The 20,206-nt window shown below is 45.0% G+C and overlaps 1 protein-coding gene across 4 annotated transcripts in view; it reads right to left on the reverse strand.

Annotated features, from left to right (window-relative positions):
* Positions 1 to 5,690: 5,690 nt before the first annotated feature.
* Positions 5,691 to 20,206, reverse strand: part of CD82 (CD82 molecule) — a 39,412-nt gene continuing 24,896 nt past the window's right edge. For all 4 annotated transcript variants that reach the window (XM_027642363.1, XM_027642362.1, XM_027642366.1 and 1 more), the window contains exons 4-9: positions 16,866 to 16,990; positions 15,691 to 15,765; positions 10,985 to 11,092; positions 8,736 to 8,927; positions 8,374 to 8,457; positions 5,691 to 7,861 (exon numbers count right to left, since the gene is read on the reverse strand). In XM_027642363.1, the coding sequence (XP_027498164.1) occupies positions 7,784 to 7,861; positions 8,374 to 8,457; positions 8,736 to 8,927; positions 10,985 to 11,092; positions 15,691 to 15,765; positions 16,866 to 16,990 (662 nt within the window). In that variant the 3' untranslated portion in view covers positions 5,691 to 7,783. The remainder of the gene's footprint in view (positions 7,862 to 8,373; positions 8,458 to 8,735; positions 8,928 to 10,984; positions 11,093 to 15,690; positions 15,766 to 16,865; positions 16,991 to 20,206) is intronic.

Genomic DNA, 20,206 nt, shown 5'->3' on the forward strand with positions numbered 1-20,206 from the left:
CAGCCCTACAATGGAGTGCTCATGCTCAGGCACAGAAGTTGTGTCCTTCCATCTCACACTGCCGGTGAGAACTAACATGGCAAACCTCAAGAGCTGAAATACTGCCCACTGCCCTACCTATCTCATACTCCCAGCCTCCTGAGAACAACTCTTCCAGAGAAATGTGCTTCCTACATCCCCTCCAGGGCTAGCTGTAGCTCATCCCAGTGCCCTTCATGGTCAGACCACAGCTTGGCATTTCTTTAGCAAACCAACCTACCCAGCCACACTGGCTCCTCAGACTGGCTTGTGGGTGCTGCTCTGTGGGGGCCCATTCCTGAGGCTTCTCCAGGCACATCTCTCACAGGCATGACCTGCCCCCCCCATTTATGTCACGTTGCAGAACAGGGAAGTGAGGCCTTGTCTCATCTCTCCTTGCCTCAAGAATCCAAGAGACTCCTGGATGGATTGACACCACTGCCAGATGACTCCTGCTTGGCTTACAGTGGGCAGCAGCCCTGAGGTGGTGGTGTTGCCATTGCCTGGGGCACAAACTAGGCCTTCAATAAGAACACAAATTAAAGCCAAACCCCTTTCTAAACAGTCATTCAGATTTTCTAGAGCAAATAGCTGCAGCTAAACATCTAGGAATGGATATCTACCACCCTACTCTCTACTACCTTCCCACCCTGCTCATTGTAGGGCCCTGCCCTCTACCCTGGTTCCCACTTGTCAGGGTAAACACCACAACACCTCTGCCTGTCCCAGATACCTCCTTCACCCCTAGATCGTGTGCCAAGGGCTCATCCTCCTCCCCAGGTTGTTCCCTCCTGTGGATGCACCTCACCTTCCAGAAGCTCCCATACTGCCCCAGCCCACCTTCCAGACCACCGCACCTCCACAGGCTCATACAGACCTGGTACTGGTGCATTTCCACCTAAAAACAAGCTCTGAGGAATTGCTCACATGGTCTATAGGAGTTGCTCCAAAATACAAAATTCCCAGGTGTCAGTCTCTTTTCCAAAATAAAAAGTGACAGGATGAGAGGAAACAGCCTCAAGTGGCACTGGGCAGGGGGAGAGGTGTTAGATTGGATATTAATTTCTTCAATGAAAGAGTTATCAAGCATTGGAACAAGTCGCCCAGGGAAGTGGCTGAGTCACCATTCTAGGAGGTATTTAAAAGATATGCAGATGTGGCACTTTGGAACACAGTTTATTGGTAGGTTTGCAAGTGCTCAGTTTGTGGTTGGACTCAATCTTAGCAGAAAAAATGTACCCATCTTCCTATTCTGTCCCACTTCAGAAGCCCCATATACCCAGGTTTTAGGTGACAGATTTAGAATACAGTTTTATAATTCTATTTTGTTCAATTCCAAGTCTTTAACATGTTTACTATGTAGCAACCACTAAGAAAGCAGAAGAAATCCCTCCATCAGAAGTTATCCAATTATTTTCAGTCTGTTTAAGCAGAAGGAAAAAAACCCCCATAAATAAAACACACTTTGTTTTATAGGAACCTACATCCTCTAGGGAAAAATTGTTTTGGCAAAAGAATTCCCAACCAGTGCTAACCAGAGCTAATTACTACGTTGTATTAAAAAAACAACTTCTTTTTAAATACTTAAGAGCATCATGAAACAACCTCTGCCAAAGATCTGCACTGTACTGGGTTATAGTTCCAGGCTGTCTGCAGATATCACTGCCTGAGGTATACTATTCTGACATCATTGTGCAAGTTCAGTGCACAAAGCACATGTCTGTACTACAACATGGTCTTGACAGGACCTCACATTTCTACCCTAGTAAACCCTAAATAGTTTCCAGAAGAGCTATGTAGAAAATACCCAGGAAGTATGCTGGGTAAGCCATTCAGATGATCACATGCTCTGGGATTCTTGCTGTCTCTGAAGAACTTCCATATGTCCAGTCTGTAACTCTACAGAGGGGAAAAAAAAAAAGGGAAAATTAGTCTGATACACAGTCCTCTGACCTCCTGCACTGTCACAACTGTTGTTTTATTAGAGTTGGTTACCTGATGGCAGTCAGATTCAGGAAGAACTGCAGACTGAGAACTTCCAGGAAAATTGCTTGGACATGAAGAAACAACATAGAGAAGACTTAAGGTTATGAACAGCAGGTAATGCTGACAAGAGACACACAGCGAACCAAGTGGTGACATAGTAAGGATCTTGGGCCCTGCAGGAGGCCTAGATTTGATGTAGGTCTGGAGCAACAGCACGATGACATCACTGTGGTGTAAAACCAATAGTTCCTAAGCTGGTGAACACTCACAGAACAAAGAGTGATATCAAGATAATCCCTGAGCTGCTGCCATTGCTCTAAGACACATTGTGAAGGAATGGGAGTTACTAACATCTGGAGCCCATAGGAGGGGAGGAAAATGCTCTCTGGTTTCCTAAAGATAGAACCTGTTTTAGTTACAAAAGTAGGTTTCCATACTTTCTGCGTAACTCTGGATTGTTGTGGACAGGGGAGTCACTTCATGATGCCATTTGTCAGTGAGAGAGTTATAGGAAAGAAGATACCAGAGAGAAATTTAATTCAAGTGCGTGCAAATACCATCCTAGGGGCCTAAAGCAGGATTTTACCTTTCGTATTCCATACCTCTTAGAGCATCCACATACTACTTGGAGCTTCATCCTCCTCTTAAACCCCTATTTTAAATAGAGGTAATATTTTTGCCTGGAGAACTTAGAATATGTTTTCTCCATGTACAGAGCAAACAATACTCCCCTAATCTCACCCTACAAAAGCCAAACAGCACACACACCTCAGCCAATTGTAATACTAGGAGCTTAGCAGGGAGAACCCCAAAAATTCATATCTGGGAGAAGTAAGAATGTATGGCTGGAGTTATACAATCTACTTAGGAGAAGGTAATTTCCCACGTTTGGCAGAAGGGATTCTTGCCACAAGGCAAAAAATTGCACGCACTCTGCCAGCCACACTTACTAAAAATTGTTTATGATGGCTAAAGCACACTTAGTAGCTTTACTAGCAACATTTTACTAACAGCTTTGGTTCACTTTTTGCATATTTTTTGCTAAGGGCCTTTTGCCATCTTGCAAGTGTTTGAAGACTTCCATGCTAGTAGATTTTTACATTGACAAGTTTTTAGTGTCAACCTGGTTTAATATATATCTTTCAGAAATCCTGGCTGCTAACTAAGATTTATTTGTAATAAAAGGCCACAGCTAGAGCAGAGTCTCAGCTAATGGAATAGAGCCAGATCATGAATAATTGAGGGTATGTTCTCCATTTATGGCATCGAGTGGCAGCATTTGTAGGAATCCCAGGGTCCTCAGGCTTTTCAGCAGTGAGCCCCTGTGGCTGCCTGTTCCTTGCCTTCCCCAACCAAGTCATGGAGTCTGACACCACCACTTGCAGCCTGTCCTTCAGCAGCCAGAAATCAGACATTTCTGAAGTCTAGCAAATTCAGCCTAATTCCGGAGCAAAGCTGGCAGAGACCAGCCACATCAACACACATGGGACAATTAGAGGGAAAAGAACAGTTGCCACGTTACATATGAGCATAAGCTATGCAGAAACCATAAAAGAAAACAAGATGCACTGTGACCTATAGACTTGCCCATAGCCACTCTAACTAATGCCATTTCTTTTCCCTTTCCAGAAGAAAAAACACCTCATGGAAAGAATTATAGCAGCTTCTGCGTGCTTCATGATCACAAAGAATGAGGAATGTCACCAGTTCATTACTGGAGGCTCTGCTTCAGGCCACATGGCAGTCACAACTCTACTTGCAATATTAATTATTGGCCTGGGACAGCCATATAGCAGCTTATTGGCTACACACAAAATGCTTCCATGTGCTGAGCTTCTGCAGAGGCTGGCCTGTGGGCTTTGCTAGACAAACACTGCAGCTCCCAAGAAGTCCGAGTGCTAGTCTGATTCCTAGTTCCAGCAGCAAACCTTTACCTCTAGAGAAGAGCTGGGAGCCTGCCCCAAGGAGCAGCAGCAGATTTTTTCCCTCTCTGAAGATCTGAGGACTTTCTTCCTGGAATCTTTTTTAGATCAAGTTTATAAGCATTAAATGCCCTCTCCTTCCCCACAGACTGATTGCACAAAGGAACTGAGGATGGAGCAAAAAGGAAAAAATGGGGACAAGGAAAGAAGCAGTAGGACAAGCTACTCATGCTTAACTTCCAGAGCTACATACAGCAGAAACACAAGGAAACATAACTCTCACAGTAGTGAAAGACATGCAACAAAATATCCAACAGTGTACCCCAAGGAATGGAAGGGAAAGCTATGCCTAAAAATGCCAAGCATGTAGCGCAAATCTTTTATGAGGAGAATAAATCTGTAATTACAAATTATTTTAGCTACCCTGCTGCCAGGAGCAGAAGGAAGCCATCAGTGTCATCCTCTCATTCCCCAGGGACCCGCCTGAACTTAGTTTCCTTGGTGGAACACCTCCCTCCAGTGGTTAAAGGCAAGTGGTTTCCACAGAGCTCAGGCAGTTTGTAACCCAAGCTGCAGACATGCAACGGACCAGTCCTCACTTTCCCTCCTCTCTCCTTCCAGCTCCACATCAGGCTGAAGGGAAACCAGCAGCGCCCTTCTACACCTAGGAGTCATCTGGTCGGGTCTGGCATGAAATGTATCCCTCTAAATGGTGGGGCCCGGGGAAAGCATTGCCACCTGATTAAAGCAGAGTGCTCTGGGAAACCAACCAGAAAGAGGGCAGACTCTGTATTACCAAGAACCAAGCTCTCCTCAAGCAAAGCCCTGGAAAGCTGAAAGGAACAAGTTGTACTCACAATAAGACAGATCACTGCACCCTTCTGTGGGTCCAGGATCTATTTAAGCACCTCTTGCTCTGCACTCATCTGGTCAGGGTTACTGAAGTCTTGACTTAGATCCAGTTGCCACCAGTGTTTGCTGATAGCACCCTAGTACTTTCTTCTCTGCAGACTTCATTCTGTTTCTTCAAACATGTATGAAGACTTAGGTCATGTTCATTATTTGCTAAAGCAACAGCTGTAGACTTCATTAGCACACTACCACAGGTTCCTCTAAGCCATTTTAAATGGCCAGAAACACCAACACGGCACAGGATCTGAAAGAATTTTGAGATCCAGTTCATATCCACTTCTCAACTGCCAAGCTAAGAAAAGCAAGATTTATACATTTGCCCTATCTACTTCTCAAGAGCTTTTCACTGAAGCCCAGTGTGTGGTGACATAACCTACAAAAATTTCTTTCTTCCTCCTCACAGTGGTAGGGCAGAGGCTGAGGAATCTTTTTTTAAAATAGCAGCCTGGTGGTAGAAGCCTACTGAAGGTGAGTAGGAAAAAATTATAAAGGTAAGCTAGCAAGAGCTGTATGCACTGTGGGCATAGCAGCAAGGTTGTATTTTGTCAGAATTAGTCCCCAAGGCTACATAGTAGGTAATCTAAAGGAACTACCACTCAATCAGTTCACCCTAATTCAAACATACTTCATAAAAAGCAAGGCAGAGTACAGCCCAGAAAACTGTCACCTCCCTCTGCTGGCAGTATCTTCACAGTCCACATTGATCTCACACATGGGTCTGAGACCAGCTTTTTGAGAGGCCCCTTTGCTACCTTGAACAAACAAGAGGTCAGTGATTTGCACATAAAGCAGAAGGGGATGGAGAGGAAGCAAAGGGAAAACACTGCAATGCACAAGTCATAGACAGAGATATATATTTTTTTAGTAAAGTCTTTATTACAGAAATATTCACCCTCTAGACTTTTATATCTGTACATGCATTTCTTCCAGTAGGAAGATTTTGCTAAAAACAGACAAAAACAAAAAAGGAAATCCAGAATGGGCTTGGTATTTTTTTACTTGCTGTTTGGTATTGGCATCTGTAACTGAACAAGAATCTTACAAATAAGAACATATTAGAGAATAGAGTGTGTTACAAAAGCTAGCAAGCTTTACTGCTAAAAGTGCCTTCTGCTATAGCAAAGACCAGCTCAAAGGATCTGTGCAGGAAGGGGCTGATATCTCAGAACTGCAAAGCCTTATCCGACCTCTATAAAAACCAGTTGCCCAGTCATAGCTACTCTCTCCCCAGTCACTACTGTGTCCAGAGAAGACAGAGCAGGGACCCACTGATGGGGCCCTGATCCCCTGCACAAGCCTTTCTCCCCAGAAGAAAACTCAGTAGGTAGTGAAACCACCTCCGGAACTACTACTAGGGTTATGACTACCAACCCCCTCCCGACAGATGGTCCAGGGACCACCTCTGTAAGGCAAAGGCTCTCTCACCAGGTACCTCGTAATAGGTCTCAGGCAAGGACCACCCACTTCACTCTCATACAGCTTCCCGCTATCAGGGTGATTGTACCATGTACAACAGCAGGAAACCTGTTGTGCGCAAGACACCTCTAAGACTGCAGATTTGCACCCAGCTCTCTTATGTAGGAAGATGGGGCAGTGTTTCACACACATCTCCTACCTTCTTTTGGTCTACACCACTCCTTGCTGCTGGCCACTGGCTGAATAGAGGGAACAGCCCAGCCATTTAACACAGAAACCACCCACCCTGCATGACTGCAGAACCTGCTACTTATCTGCTGCAGTGCTGGCACTTGAGACAGAACTCAGGATGCAGCCATGGCTCCAGACCACAGTGGAGTTAGAAAAATGGACAACTGAAATAAAAGCAACTTATTCTTGCATCCAAACTACAGAACCTACACTGGGCACTGGTAGCAGTGGTCTTTCCAATATACAGCATCAGCAATCCAGTCAGATCCCTCCATATTCATATCTAAAAACCACAGCTAACAAATTTTAGGTTCATATATGGGCAGGGAAGAATCAAAATTAATCATAACCTCTATAGAGTTGGCAACCCAAGAATGCAACCAGCAGAGACAGCCTGGGGCTGAGTCCACACTATGCAGCAGTCTCTGAAGTACCTTCAACTGACAGGAGCCAGCGAAGGGGAGCTAGGAGGAGAGGAAAAGGTAAGTAGGCAAATGGGAGAAACATCTAAGCATCAAACCCAAAACCCAAGGATCCATTCCAGAGGTAGCTGAGCACCGCCACCACAATCAGCCAGGTCACACTAGGAATTAATGGGTAGGCTTGGCTCCCTCCCAGTGGCTTCTCATCACGCTCAAAGTGAAGAACTCCACTGAAGGCAAGGCATAGCTGACTCCAGAAGCAGAAGAAGCAAGTATGATGGTAGCACTCTATTTCAGATGAGAACCTAATCTGGAAGATGCACAGTAGGAGCTGAATAAGGTTAACTGCAAGGGAGGACAAAGCCTATAAAGCATGACTAGTTACCACCACAAGTCAGTGAAGCAAGTGAAGCTACCAAAGCACTGGAATCTCAACAGAATTCCTGGCTCATGGGACTAAGAGATGGGACTTCTGGGGGGGAGGTGAAAAGATGTGCAGGAGAAGAGAGAGGGAGAGAGAAGTTATTGTATGTTAGGCCCAGTGGGTTGCAGAATGATGATATGAGTAGTATTGTTTATCATGGAGCAGGCAGCAAAAGCATTGTCCCCTCAGGTTAATCAGTGTCTCACGTGATATGAGACAGTTCAAGTTCTTCTTCTTGAAGCAGAAACAATCCAGAGGCAGGATGCAGGTGGCCCAATGGCCCTATTGTCAGAAGATCAGGCTGTGTTGCAGGTCTAACAGTTCTTAGCAGAGTGGTATCAGAAATGGGATGTCACAGGAATAATGGTCAACGGTTGGACAGTCTGGGTATGAGGCAGGAATGTTCTGTTTGCTCCTTTCTCTGTGGTGCCGTAGCTCTGGAGTCAGCCAACTCAAGACTTGGGCACTTTGGTGTAGTCTTCGCTGTGTATGTTCTTGCAAAGCGAAATGGACAGAATCATCCCCAGCAGCTGGAATAAGTACAAAGAATGGGAACAAAATCAGCAACCAGACAGATAATAGGGGGGCAAGAACAGGTGATACAGGGGAGCAGAATACAGTGAATGTCTTTCAATGACACCACACAGGTGAATAGAACTGGTCCACAACACAAAGCCAATGCAGTAACTGGAATGGCAAAATGGACTGCAGAAAGATGTGCCTTCCTCGCGAATCTACGTTATGGGCTTTTTAAGGCAACAAGTGGAATTCCACTAGCAGGATGCTGCTTGTCTCAGTCTTCCTGGTTATGCATACAGTGAATTGTCAAGAGTCAGACACATCAGAACCACAAGTAGACAGGGCTTTGTTCCATTTTTAATCCAATCAATGAAAGCAGCAGTTCAAAGGCCCAGGTAGACATAACCAAGAGCTAAAACTGCACCACCATTAAACCAGGTGTCAATTACTCTTGAAAATAGCTTTGCCTTTTAAAGAATCTCCATGGTAAGAGAGTACAGGTTCACATCAGGAAGTGACTTACCTCTATAACAGCAACACCAGTGCAAACCCCAAGAATGACACCAAGGTTGTCCTTCAACCACTGCTCTACACCATCCATGCATCCCTATAGAAAAAATATGGTCACAAGGAAAAGAAGTGTGAATCTAAATATCTCAAGACTAAAAATCCACAACACATCTCCTTTGCATGCAGGAATTATCTCCATTATATGCTATACCAAGTTTCATGGTAGCTTTAGCAAAAAAGGGTGGGATCTCTGTTCCCGCTTCCCCCAAATTCCACAGGTACTTCAAGCACTAATGATGTGAAATTAGTTCCCAGAGGAACAAAGATATGGCAACTTCAGTGGAAGCTTCACAGGGCCCAGGAATATCCACTCACCTGCCCATGAACAGGCCAGTCAGTATAGGTTGCAGTGCCATTGACAGGGTCATCCAGACGACAGAAACCTCTTCCTTCCTCTAAGTCCTCCGTTCTGTTGGAGCAGGAGCAGGGATACTCAGTCATGCTTTTGTTGATAATAATCTCATTATCTTCCCAGTCTTTTGCTCCAGTCCAGCCACAGCAGGAGATCTAATAACCAGAGAGAGATCATCACAGTCTTACACTTTGCACTGGCGACATAACTGCACATGAAAATAAACAGGCAGAAGTACACAAAAACTCTCCATGAAACAACAACAGTCAGGTCATACCATTTGCATGAATTAGCTGCATTAGACCACCACCCTGGTCACTTATGCATAGGGCTGTCCAGAAGACAGGGTCATTATTTCCTACTAAAGAATCACTCTGCTAGCAAAACAAGAGTTAAAAGGTTGACTTCTAGCAGACTAAACACTAGCAAACTTCATTTTATTTCCAGGTGACAATGCTAAATAAAGGTAAAAATGCAAATGGAGGTGGGTTGCTGGTGGGTCAGCTGGAGGAGGGCAGTTGTCCTGTGTGACACATTTGAGAGATTTTTTCAGTCCCTCCACTTTTATCGTTGGCAGGTTGATTTGGTGAGGGAGAGGTAAGTCAGGCAAGAGAGTCATATGCTGAAAATTCATCACGTGTATTCACAGACATGACAAAAGCCTTACTACCTAGTCTTCCACTAGTGATGCCACTTCCATAGGTTTAAATGCTAATACTTGATTTTTCTTTGAGTAGCACACATTTTTTTGATCAGGCACGAAACAGGAACTTCTCATTTTCTTGTTCCCAGTCACAAGGTACCACTGATCTCAGCCGTGGCCCCGGGGACAGCAGCAGCCACCGCACGATGGCGTCACCACGCTGCCGAGCCCCAGCACGTCACCGTGAGCTAGCGCCTGCCAGGCTGCAGTGGGGACTGGCTGGAAAATGGGATGAGGAATATTTTCCATCCAAAAAAACATTTACATTTCTATACAGTCACGTGATAAAACTGTAGTTGCTGGAGGGGAAAGCACATCGGGAAGTCCAGCAAGTACTAAGATCCTATCATAAGCACGGATCCCTGTGCCTGCATGGTGGCACACAGCAGAAAGGGTTATAAATCTCAAGGTAGAAGGTTAGGGAAAATCTCCCCCTGCCCAGAAAGGAAAAGTAGTGTTTCTGCTATAACAAACACGAACCAGAGATACAAACAGCTGAAAATCCACGCCAGGACAAGTATTTGCATTCCCAACAAGGGTTGTGAAGATCCAGCCTCCAGAAGGAACTACCTCTGCCTCACAATAGGATTTTAACTCCAAGACTGGTCTACAGAATACCCAGCCCCTTTCAAATGCTAACTTCAGTGTGCAAAGACTCCCAACACTCTACTTCTCCACCTCTACAAAACCCTCTTGTCTTCTTACGTACAAAAAGGGCTCAAGCATGAGCCTCTCTCCCCAGTAGACTCAGGCCTCTCTTGAGTTCACTAGCAAGGAGTTGCAACCACAGTGATAAAACATAAATAAATCATTCTCCAAGGAGGAGAAATACTGCAGGTCAACATTTTGTAGACCAAAGAACAGACAGAAGACAAATGCTATTACTTGTACTTACTACACATCAGTCCCATGCTGGGCATGTATTTAACCACAACAGCCAGCCAGCTCTCAAGGCTTGTGGTTTGGCAGTAAACAGCTGTCATGACTCCAGTGTGCTTGAATACTCTCTAGCTGCTCAAGTGCTGACCCTGATGCTAAAACAGAAACCATGGGCAGTTGGATGGCTCCCAAGAATGCTGACACTTGCAGAAGAACCATCACAATAACCAAGCAACATGCACCAAGTAGTAAGGCAGATGGTGCTGCTGACTTGCCTGGCAATAAGCTTGCTACAAATATCATATGCAAACTTGCTACAAAAGTCATATGCAAAGTGGTTTTCACATGTTAGTATTCAGGAAGCCCAGCAAACAAGGACAGCCTGGATACATTAGACCATGCAGCCAATACTAGCTAGTTTTAACAGCCAATATGCAGAAACGGTCCAGGGTGTGACCTAGTAGTAGCAAGCAAGACCATTTTCTAGTCTGCAGGCACCAAACCTCACAGGCAACTTTGCAGATCAGCCAGATCAACATGCAATATCTGTTTCCCTGTCCTCAGCCTAGCTTTAAAGGCCATTGTCCGAACTGACAAGTCATCTAACTCTTGTTGTCCCCCATGACTCACCTGTATTTGCACATAGTCCCATACTTCTTGCAAGTTCTTCTTATCTTCATTCAAAGGGTTATAATTTTCAATCAGATCTTTAACTATGTTGAACAACTCTCCTTTCAGCTGTCAAGAAAAAAAGAGGCAGGAGAGTTAGATTAGTCAATTCCTTGTAGCCTTTTCTTTGGGACTTAGAATACATATATGAAGCTTCAGTCACTCTAAAAAGCTAACTGCAATAAGTAATAACTTAAGGACAGCAGCTTTGCCGCTGCAGCAGTCAAAGCGCCAGTACTTCCCAGAAAGGCCTTGCCCAGGCACTGGGAAGGGCTTCAAGCCTGATGAGCCGTAAGGAAACAGAACCAGGTATAGTTATCCTGCTAAGACACAGACTGAACTGCCTGCCCCAGACAAGAGAGATGTGCAAGATAAGTGTAAGCTGAAGGACAACGTTGCCTTAAGGACTCACAAAAAATGTGTTCCTAACTGTGTACTGCCGGTAAAACTCTGGTCAAGAATCTCAGTCACTGCAGTTCATCTCCACTGCTCAGGGAAGGCATGAGTCACTCTCCTGCTGCTGTATGCAGCTGAGTTTACTGACAAACAGTTGGTGGAAACTTGCCTTTTTCACAAGGCCTTGAACTGCCTCTCCTCAGACTCCTACAACTTCTGTTTCTGTATTAAGACAGGAAGTATTACAACTATCTAAACTGCTCATTAACAGTCTTACCACAAAGTTCAGGTGTATTAAATCATCCCTACAACCCCATTCCTTATCCAGAGACATTTACAACACCTTTCAGTTCGATAAGAGGTGCAAGCTACACCTGGCAGACTCTTTCACCTTCTTCCTCCCACCACCTTCTGAAGCTCTTCTTCACCAGCCCGTACATGATGACAGCTCTTACTGCTAAGGACAGACCCAGATAACAAGAAGTTGGAAAAAAGTGTCATCAGACTACCTGAGGGATGGGACAGAGTTACATCAGACTAAGGACTAGGATGTTCCCATCCTATATATTACCTGTTTGACTGGGGTACCACAGCATATTTCAAATCAGTGGAAATGGTTTTTCCCTTTTCTTCTACTATTAAGCATGGTAAATGACCACAGCAAACCCCAGGACACTCAGCCAGAGGAAACACTTCCTACTGTTAAGAAAAGCTTTTCTACATCACCAACTCTTCTTCCTAGGAAAACTGGAGCTCAGTTCACTAGGATCAGCTATGTCAGGCCAGATAGATGGGAGCTGCATGATCTTTCTTCTCATGATGTCTAGCTCTTCCCCTTTTAATTACTTCGCTTCCCCTTTTCCTTCCCTTCAAATTGAGGCAACCTGACCTGGTTCTCACTAATGAGATTGGCCTTGGCTTCTGCCATAAGCCTTATCAGTTACTGAACCTCTGAGTTCCCACCCTCACCCCTCCCGCACCCTGCTGCTCCACATGCAGAGGGAGGCAAAGAGAGCTGGATTTGTTTTCCTACCCTGGGCCCATCTAGTCCCTCAGCTACTAGGTCAGATGGAGCCAAGTGTCACTTCTGCACGAATCCCAGGCAGGGCTTCTGTTCTCCATCCCAGGACCCCACCACAAGCAAAGACAAGACTTGAACCTGGTGACCCCAATCACAGCTGCATAGGGAAGCTGTATGTCTGTTATTCCCCTACTCTTATACAAGCACAGGCAAGAGGTCTTGCAAACAGCACTGGTTTCAAAAAATGAGCCATTTCAGCTAGAGAAAAACTCAGGCATTCCTACATGTTTCAGAAAGTAATCTGAGAAAGGGAGAATATTACGCAAACAATAGCACAGCTCTGGAGAGCACACACACAGCCAGCTTGCTCATGAGTTTAACCAGCAGAGCAGCCCAAAGGGAAAACACAGGCACCTGCAGCTGTTCACCCTTAGGTACCTGGCAGAGTAAAACAAAGAGCAATAAGCTAGAAGGGATTATGGAACCCTTAGACAGGCTTTCAACATCTCCACCATCTTCACCCATTTAAGGCCTGTCAGGAATCAGTGCTTTGTGAGACATTCAATGCTCCAGGAAAAGCCACAGACCACTGCCAGAAAGCAGCAAGGCTGTCAGTCTCCCCTTCACATGGGCTTACTGAAGAGGGAGACGGAGAAAGCTGAATGCCAGAGGCAAGAGCCTGGGTCTTCAATCCCACTCTTGATCACAGAATGAATTGTGCAGGCTTCTTCCACTGTCAGTCATCTATCCTGTTCCCTCTGTCAGACTCAAGCCAGACTCTTCCTCCAGCATTTATTAGCATCTAGCCTGCACACAAAAATAAGCTCAAAAAACCTGGAGGGAGCTCTCCCCACCTAGTCACTTCAGATTCGTAAACTAATGCATAGTCCATAGCCCCAGACAAGTCATTGCACAAAATCACCCAAGCCTGTTTGCTTCAAACAATAGCTAGCAAGTAGGACTATTCCCAAAACATCACTGCTCTCCTTCACTCCAAGCATTTAGAGGCAAGCTGCAGAGCACTGTGTGGACTAGGCCAAGAGAGACTTTGCCCAGGCTCTCAGGTTTAAGGGCTTGTCATCCACTAGATGTAGGTGAGTAGCAACATTAGGCTCACAAAGTAGAATGCCATTTGTAACATTTGTGAAGTTAGTATTTCGTTATCCATTAAAAAAAACCTCTCCACAGTTTCAGCCACCAGCAGACGTAGGGGAATGAATGTTGCATCAACATCCTCCCAATAGTACTGGGCAATTCCAGTCTGAAGGGGCATTCCTCTAACAATGCTCATGGTAGAGGCAAAGCAGCAGCCTTCCTGTCAGAGGCTCGGCCTTTTAGTTATGCCAACTTTATTTCAATATACTGTCACATGTCAGGGTGGAGGGGATTTTGACACCGAAAAGGAGCAGATATTCCAGTAACATCAAGCGAACCTGTAGAAATAAATACTTGAGTTACAAGAAGTGGAGGAGCAAGCACCAACTTGCTGCATCCTGGATCCAAAATCCTTGCCCTCACTCTGTTATTCCTTGTTTCATATCTAACCAAGTTCCCAAAGTCAGAAAGAAATAAACACAAAGAACACAATAGACATCTAGGGACTGGATCTTGTGCAGTTTCAGTGTGCTTCACTGTGCTCCGAGCTGCCCTGGGATGACGCACACCAAGCGAAGCAGAGCGACATGCACTGAAGCGCAGCCTCAAACCAGTGTGCTGGAGGTTCCAGCCAAGACCTTCCTCAAACAGTTTTTCTTAGCACTTTAGGCTGGCACTTTGGAGGACCCCTGAAATAGAAGGGCTCTAGCAAAAAGCTTTTCTGTGGATTCTGTTCACTGAGGACTGAACAGGAGCATCTGTTCAAAGCCCAGCTTCCCTGACCGTTCTGTCAGATCTATACAAGTGATGATGTCAGTCACACCAGCTCCCAGGGCTGTGCAGAATAACCCCCAGCACTTTAATCTCTCCCAGGTCTGACTGAGGTTTAAATGAAGAGCTACAGCTTAAAAGCTAGAGTTTATTTTAGAGCAGAGTGACAACTGGAGGAGAAATAACAGAGGTACAGAATTTCATGGTCTGAAAAGTCATATTTCCCCATCACAGGGGAATGCCCATCCCCACGGCTCCTCCCAGTATTAGTCAGAGCTGTTGAGAATCAGCAGCTCATTTAAAGCTGCATCTTTACACACCTGCTAGCCAACATTTTATTTTCTCCTTCAGCTTCAGTCAGCCCAAAGAGCAAGCTACATTCACACCACATCTGGCAAGGAACCCAGGCAACAGCTGTTCAGAGTCACCACAGCCACTTACACAAAGCTCATATCCATTAGGCTCATGGAAGGCACCTTCCCTCTGCTCCCAAACTACTCCACCAGGTCCCATCCATAACTTTCTCAGCTATCTGTTTTCTGTAACTGCCTAGCTGAAGGGCTGGCTTAGGAGAAACAAGCACAGCCATACAGTGGTATAGATATACAGTTATGCAGCAAAGGACAGGTTATCCACAACTGGTACCAGAAGCCAGCAGTGACCCCACAGTTATAACTTGTGACTGCATCTCTGTGGCTCCCAGTTTAGCCAGGATGGGTTGTTGCAATGCACTTAGGTAGCTCAAGAATTATTCCCTTTACACTACCAAGCCTGTTGGAGCTCTAGAAGCATACACTGTGAAACTGCATTCCTGACAAAGAGATCCACTTCAAAATATTAAACCATTTGTTTTTAAGCTCCAGTTGTAGAACAGGAACCGTCAGATATTTGGGTTTGCTGTTGGGGAAAGAGGAGAGCTCTTGCAAGGAAAGTTTTGTACAGATGTAGAAACACCGAAAGCACAGAACAAGATGGTACAAGGAGGTAGATGAGTCCTAAAAGCGCTTAGGCTGGTAACTCCTCAAGGCACCAGTGATGGCAACATGGTAGTCACCACTGCTAATACATGCCCAAATAGTTGTCTACAGCAGGATCAAGAGGAAGTGCAGTCTACAGCCTTTCAGGATTTTCTTTTTACTGTTCCCACCACCCAAAAATAAAGCCTGCATACCAAACAGAGCTTCATATTACCTGAGAAAGCAGCACTACTGAGGCAGATACAGAAAAAGCAAACTGCCCAGCAAAGCTGCTGAGTGTGGGTAGAGGAAAGGAGAATCCGGTTATGCCTGCTCGTTATAGCCCAGTTTGGAAGAAAGAATTTCTAGATGTCTCCTGTTTTCCTAAGCCAAGACCAAGGAAAAGATACACAGTAAGAAATATTTACCGTTTCTTTCTGGAAGTAGATGACCAGTCCAGCAGCAACCTGAGTTATGAGGATTATCATCAGGCAGGTGAAGTACTGGAAACCAAAAAGAAACCTTTAGAAAAGTCTGTACATAATAGCACAAGTTTAATAAGGTTTCATATACAAGAGAAATCACAACATTGAGCTAACACCTTTTGTGCTTGCAGACAAACTGCTATCAACAACACTCTTCCTGGGAAAAGGCTTACATACAAGCATCCACATCAGACCAGTGCACTTCAGCACTTCTCCCAGCAGGCCAAAAGGAAGACTGCAGGAAGGAGAGGGCTTACAAGCACTGTCTGCATATGTCATTCCAACTGGGACTCCCTTTCCCACCTCCAGCTCCATTCCCAGACCACTCTGGCCTCCATCATTGGACTCTGCCTATCCCAAACCTCAACAGAAAAACAGAGTCAATTTTACAAACCTAGTTTTTTAAAACTGTTTTTAAAGTCAGTTACCTTTTTAAAAATTGCTATTCTACTTGTTTGAGGATCTAAATTTAAGATTCACCAGCAAACTGCTGAGGTTACTTTTAAAACGATGGTAGCTACTACCGTTACACTAGGAGATGCCCCAGGACACACAATGTGTGCGATATTTGGGTTCCTATACACATGTGCTCTGAATAAGCCCAAGTCAAGTAGCAGGCTGAGGTGTATGAAGCTAGTGCCATCTCATCCATCACAGCCAGAAAACTTCCTATAGATGAACTATTTGAAGAGAAGTCCTGACATAAAGGACATTCCTAGTTGAGTCTCTCTCGACTCTTACACTTTCCACAGAAGCTGAACTTTGTAGCATGGCAGGACACTGTTATTCTTCCCGTTCTCTTTCACTGTGCTACCAACTGCGAAGTCAGGGCAAGGGGGATAGGGTACAGGGTCACTTGAGACACTTGCAGTTGGCAGTCCTGAACTCACTATGTGCAGAAAGTGTCAGTGACATCCTCTCTCATTTCACAGAGCTATCATCTCAGTAGTCTCTGAAGTGCTCTGCAGTCTGCTGACTGCTGGAGAATTTAACATGTGCAAATTAAGAAATAGATCTAAGTTGACCTAGCAAAGTACTATCCCCAGGAGACCAGAGATCCAGCTACAATTCAACAGACATTTCGCAGGAGAGTTATTAAACAGCATGAATACTCTCACCAGACCCAAGAGACATCGAATTTCATTGACTGCTCCAACACAGCCCAGGAACCCCATGAGCATGGTGAGTGCCCCAACACCGATGAGAATGTATGCACCAGTCTTCAGGGAGGAAGATGACGTCTCTGTAGGAGCCATGAGAGGGAACAACATTAGCTACTGACAAAAACTTCATCTGCCATCACCATTTATAGAGCTGTGTCCCTATCTCCCGGTAACTGTCTTTTGTCTTCAACAAAGGGACTGCACAGAGGTGTGCTGAACATGGTGACAGAAGGCTGCTTCTGAGTGTCTTCTGGTTGAAGGTAGACTTTCAAAGCCAGCCTGCAGGTCTCCAGAGCCTGGAAGACTCAAGGTCACTTGAAACAAATGAACCTTTTTTGGAGAAAGTTAGCTGCTTACTGGAATTTTACTCCCTCATGAAAGCGCTCTGAGTGAGAATAAGATAAAGGATGTTCTACTCTACAACTACTACCTATTTGCTTGAATTCCCTTTCCCATCTTCCCATAAGCTTTCATCCAAATTCTAAAACCCCTTTTTGGATCATCTTTTCACTTTATTCTATGTTCTAGCCATTCTGTTTTTACTTTTCCAGTTATGGTCAACAGTGGGACACACAAACTCTGTGGAGTGAAATACGAAACAAGAGCTACAGCTAGTGTTGAGCACAGATGATGTGACAGGTTACTTGACAAGTCAGCATTGAATGACTTGAAGCCAGGTACTTACTGAAGGCTGTTGCAGGACCTATGAATGACCCCCTGCAAACAGATGCTATTCTAAGATCAAAACAGATATCATGCCCAAATTAGCTACTTTTACAAAACCTCCTAGCTATCCGCCTGCTTTTGTCTGGACTGACTGCTCCTGAATGCTCAATAGTTTTTCAGCTAAGTTAGGTCGCATTATTTCAGCCATGCTGGTGCTTTCAGCCCTCTCCCCTCACCATTTAGTACTCCGAGTAACAGAAGAAACAAGTGCTTACATTTGAATTGGTCACTGGACTGTTTCTTGTAGGATAGGATTGGAGAGAGCAAGTACGACAGCATAAAAGTTGAAGAGATACTGTCTAGAAATAGTAACTAGAAACCTCATTTATCATTAAGAGACATTCTTAAATCTGAAAGCTGCACATTGTAGGGGAATTCTGGATGTCCAGTGATTAATGAAAATACATTTTTAGAGCTCAGCATTTAGTTTCCTGAACAGAAGTCCCAGGAGGCAAGCTTCCTCTGAGCTCCTTCTGAAATACATTAAAAGAGTAATCATCCAGACTAATACTCTCCCACCTCATACATATCTCCCCCCACTTCTGATACTGGTGCAAGTCACCAGCTTCCAAAGCCTTTTCCCTAGAACAAAGTTCACTTATCAAAAAGTGAACCAGATCCATTCGCTACACAGGTCACTTCATCCTTGATTAATTTCCAGGTCAGACTCTCTCTAGTTGGACATATGCCACAGAAGCCAGGATCCTACTTCCTCACCAGTCCTGTGACTCTTGCTGTGCAGATTAGGTGGTGATACTGCAAAGCATTTACTGAAGAAGCAGCCTTACAGGAGTGGCCTTCACAAGTCTATACTATTCCCTCTCAAAATTTGCTCAGCCATCATACACTAAGTGTTCAAGTGCCCAGGCTGCAGCACCTCCACAGTGCTAGAAAGCACTCTAAGTCAGCTTTCCATTACAAGAAAGAAAAAGCTATTTCCAACTCAAAAGCCCTTTGGTGAACTGACAGCGTTCAGGAGCCACACTTGCACTTCTTATCTGCAACAGTCTTGTCTTGCAACAGAAGGCTCTGCAGGCATTCAACTCCTGCTCTTTTCCTGTCGCTCCGTGTTTTCCTCTACACTGGGCAGCCAGCCAAGCAAGTACAACAGGCTTCTTTGGCAGCAGCTGGAGTGCCCTGCTGTGCCGAGCTTCCTCCCTGATGCCTAGGTCACTAAAGCAGAGGCAAAGAGGGGCAAGGCATGGGAAAGGAAGTGAGGGGGCAGGGAGAAAGAGCTGATTCTGGAAATCTCCAGGAAGGAAACAAAATCCTTAAATGCTCTGTTAGCAGAGATTCCAAGTAAAATGGGAAGAAGCTGAGCCAAGCTCAGGGACTTCTACCTCCACAAGTGGCTGTTACACCCAACAACCTGAGGGAACAGCTGCTGGCCCACCGGTACTAAGCACACCTCACACTGCGAGGGGTGCTGCAAACAGCCAGGCCCCGATAAGCTCCTTTTAGGCTGCATGTATCAGTTCATTTCTGCTCATGTCCCCACTTTATTAACCAACACCCTCTTATTGTCCTTCTTGACCTTCTAGTACCGCAGTAGCAAGCCAGATGCCACAGTACAAAAACAGTGCAGCAGTATTCACATGTGCGGTATTAGCAGGGGGTATCTCTCCACCCAGCACCTTCCAAAGCCAGGCCAGAGTGCTCAGCAGGACTTGGGAGATAAAGCTCCTTGCAGAATCAGTCTAGTTGGAAAAGGGACTATGAATGCCACTAGTGTTCATTCTCTGGGGTTGCAAGCAGTGTGCACACAGCCTTACTGCAGCATCTGAGGCTGGTGCCAGACTCAGCAATTCTGGAGGTAGTGGTAACAAGTAACCAGACCCATCAAACAGAAAAGTTGTTTGAAGTCTCCTCTAGGAAAAAGTGCAAAGGACGCAGAGCCTGTGAAAGATGGAGCTGAGCTACTCATTTGGTGAAAGTCCACTTACAGTCCTATGAAGCCCAGACTCTGCTAAGTCAGCTCACTTTTCTGATTATTGTAGAAAGCAGACTCTGTTAAAACTCAAGTCCCCTTCCATCAAATCCCCAAATCTACATCCCCAAATCTACATCCTCAACTGCTTAGGAACAAATATAGTGTCTACTATCAATGTACATGAAGCATCAATAAAACTAGGTACTTATTGTCTTTGGCATTTAAAACAGTCAAATTGAAGTAGATCAATACAGAAAGCAAGTAATGGAAGCATGGAGGACTCACACAGCAAAACTACATTAAGGGACTGTGAGTCTTTGGACCCAACGGTAATAAGGAAGCTGTTGTGGAAACTGAGTATGCAGTGAAAATAGGATGAAATACTATTCCGTATGTTTAAGCTAAAATATTTGGATTGTTGGTTGAAGTGGCAATGGTCTCACTCAGTCTGACTGTGGTGTTGCAATCCACAAGACTAGGAGGAATGCTGTGTCTCCAGGGTTGCTCCCTTTCATCCTGTCCCTGATAAAAGTCTCGTCTTGCTAAAAACCAGTGTTACTGCTCAGGCCACAGACCATGCACAAAAGTATTGCCTTTCCTAGTCTACATAATGGTGAAACACAGCTCCAGACGAAAGTCA

This window comes from Corapipo altera, unplaced genomic scaffold (genome assembly GCF_003945725.1).
Source record: "Corapipo altera isolate COAL_440 unplaced genomic scaffold, ASM394572v1 23b, whole genome shotgun sequence".
NCBI classification, from domain to species: Eukaryota; Metazoa; Chordata; class Aves; order Passeriformes; family Pipridae; genus Corapipo; species Corapipo altera.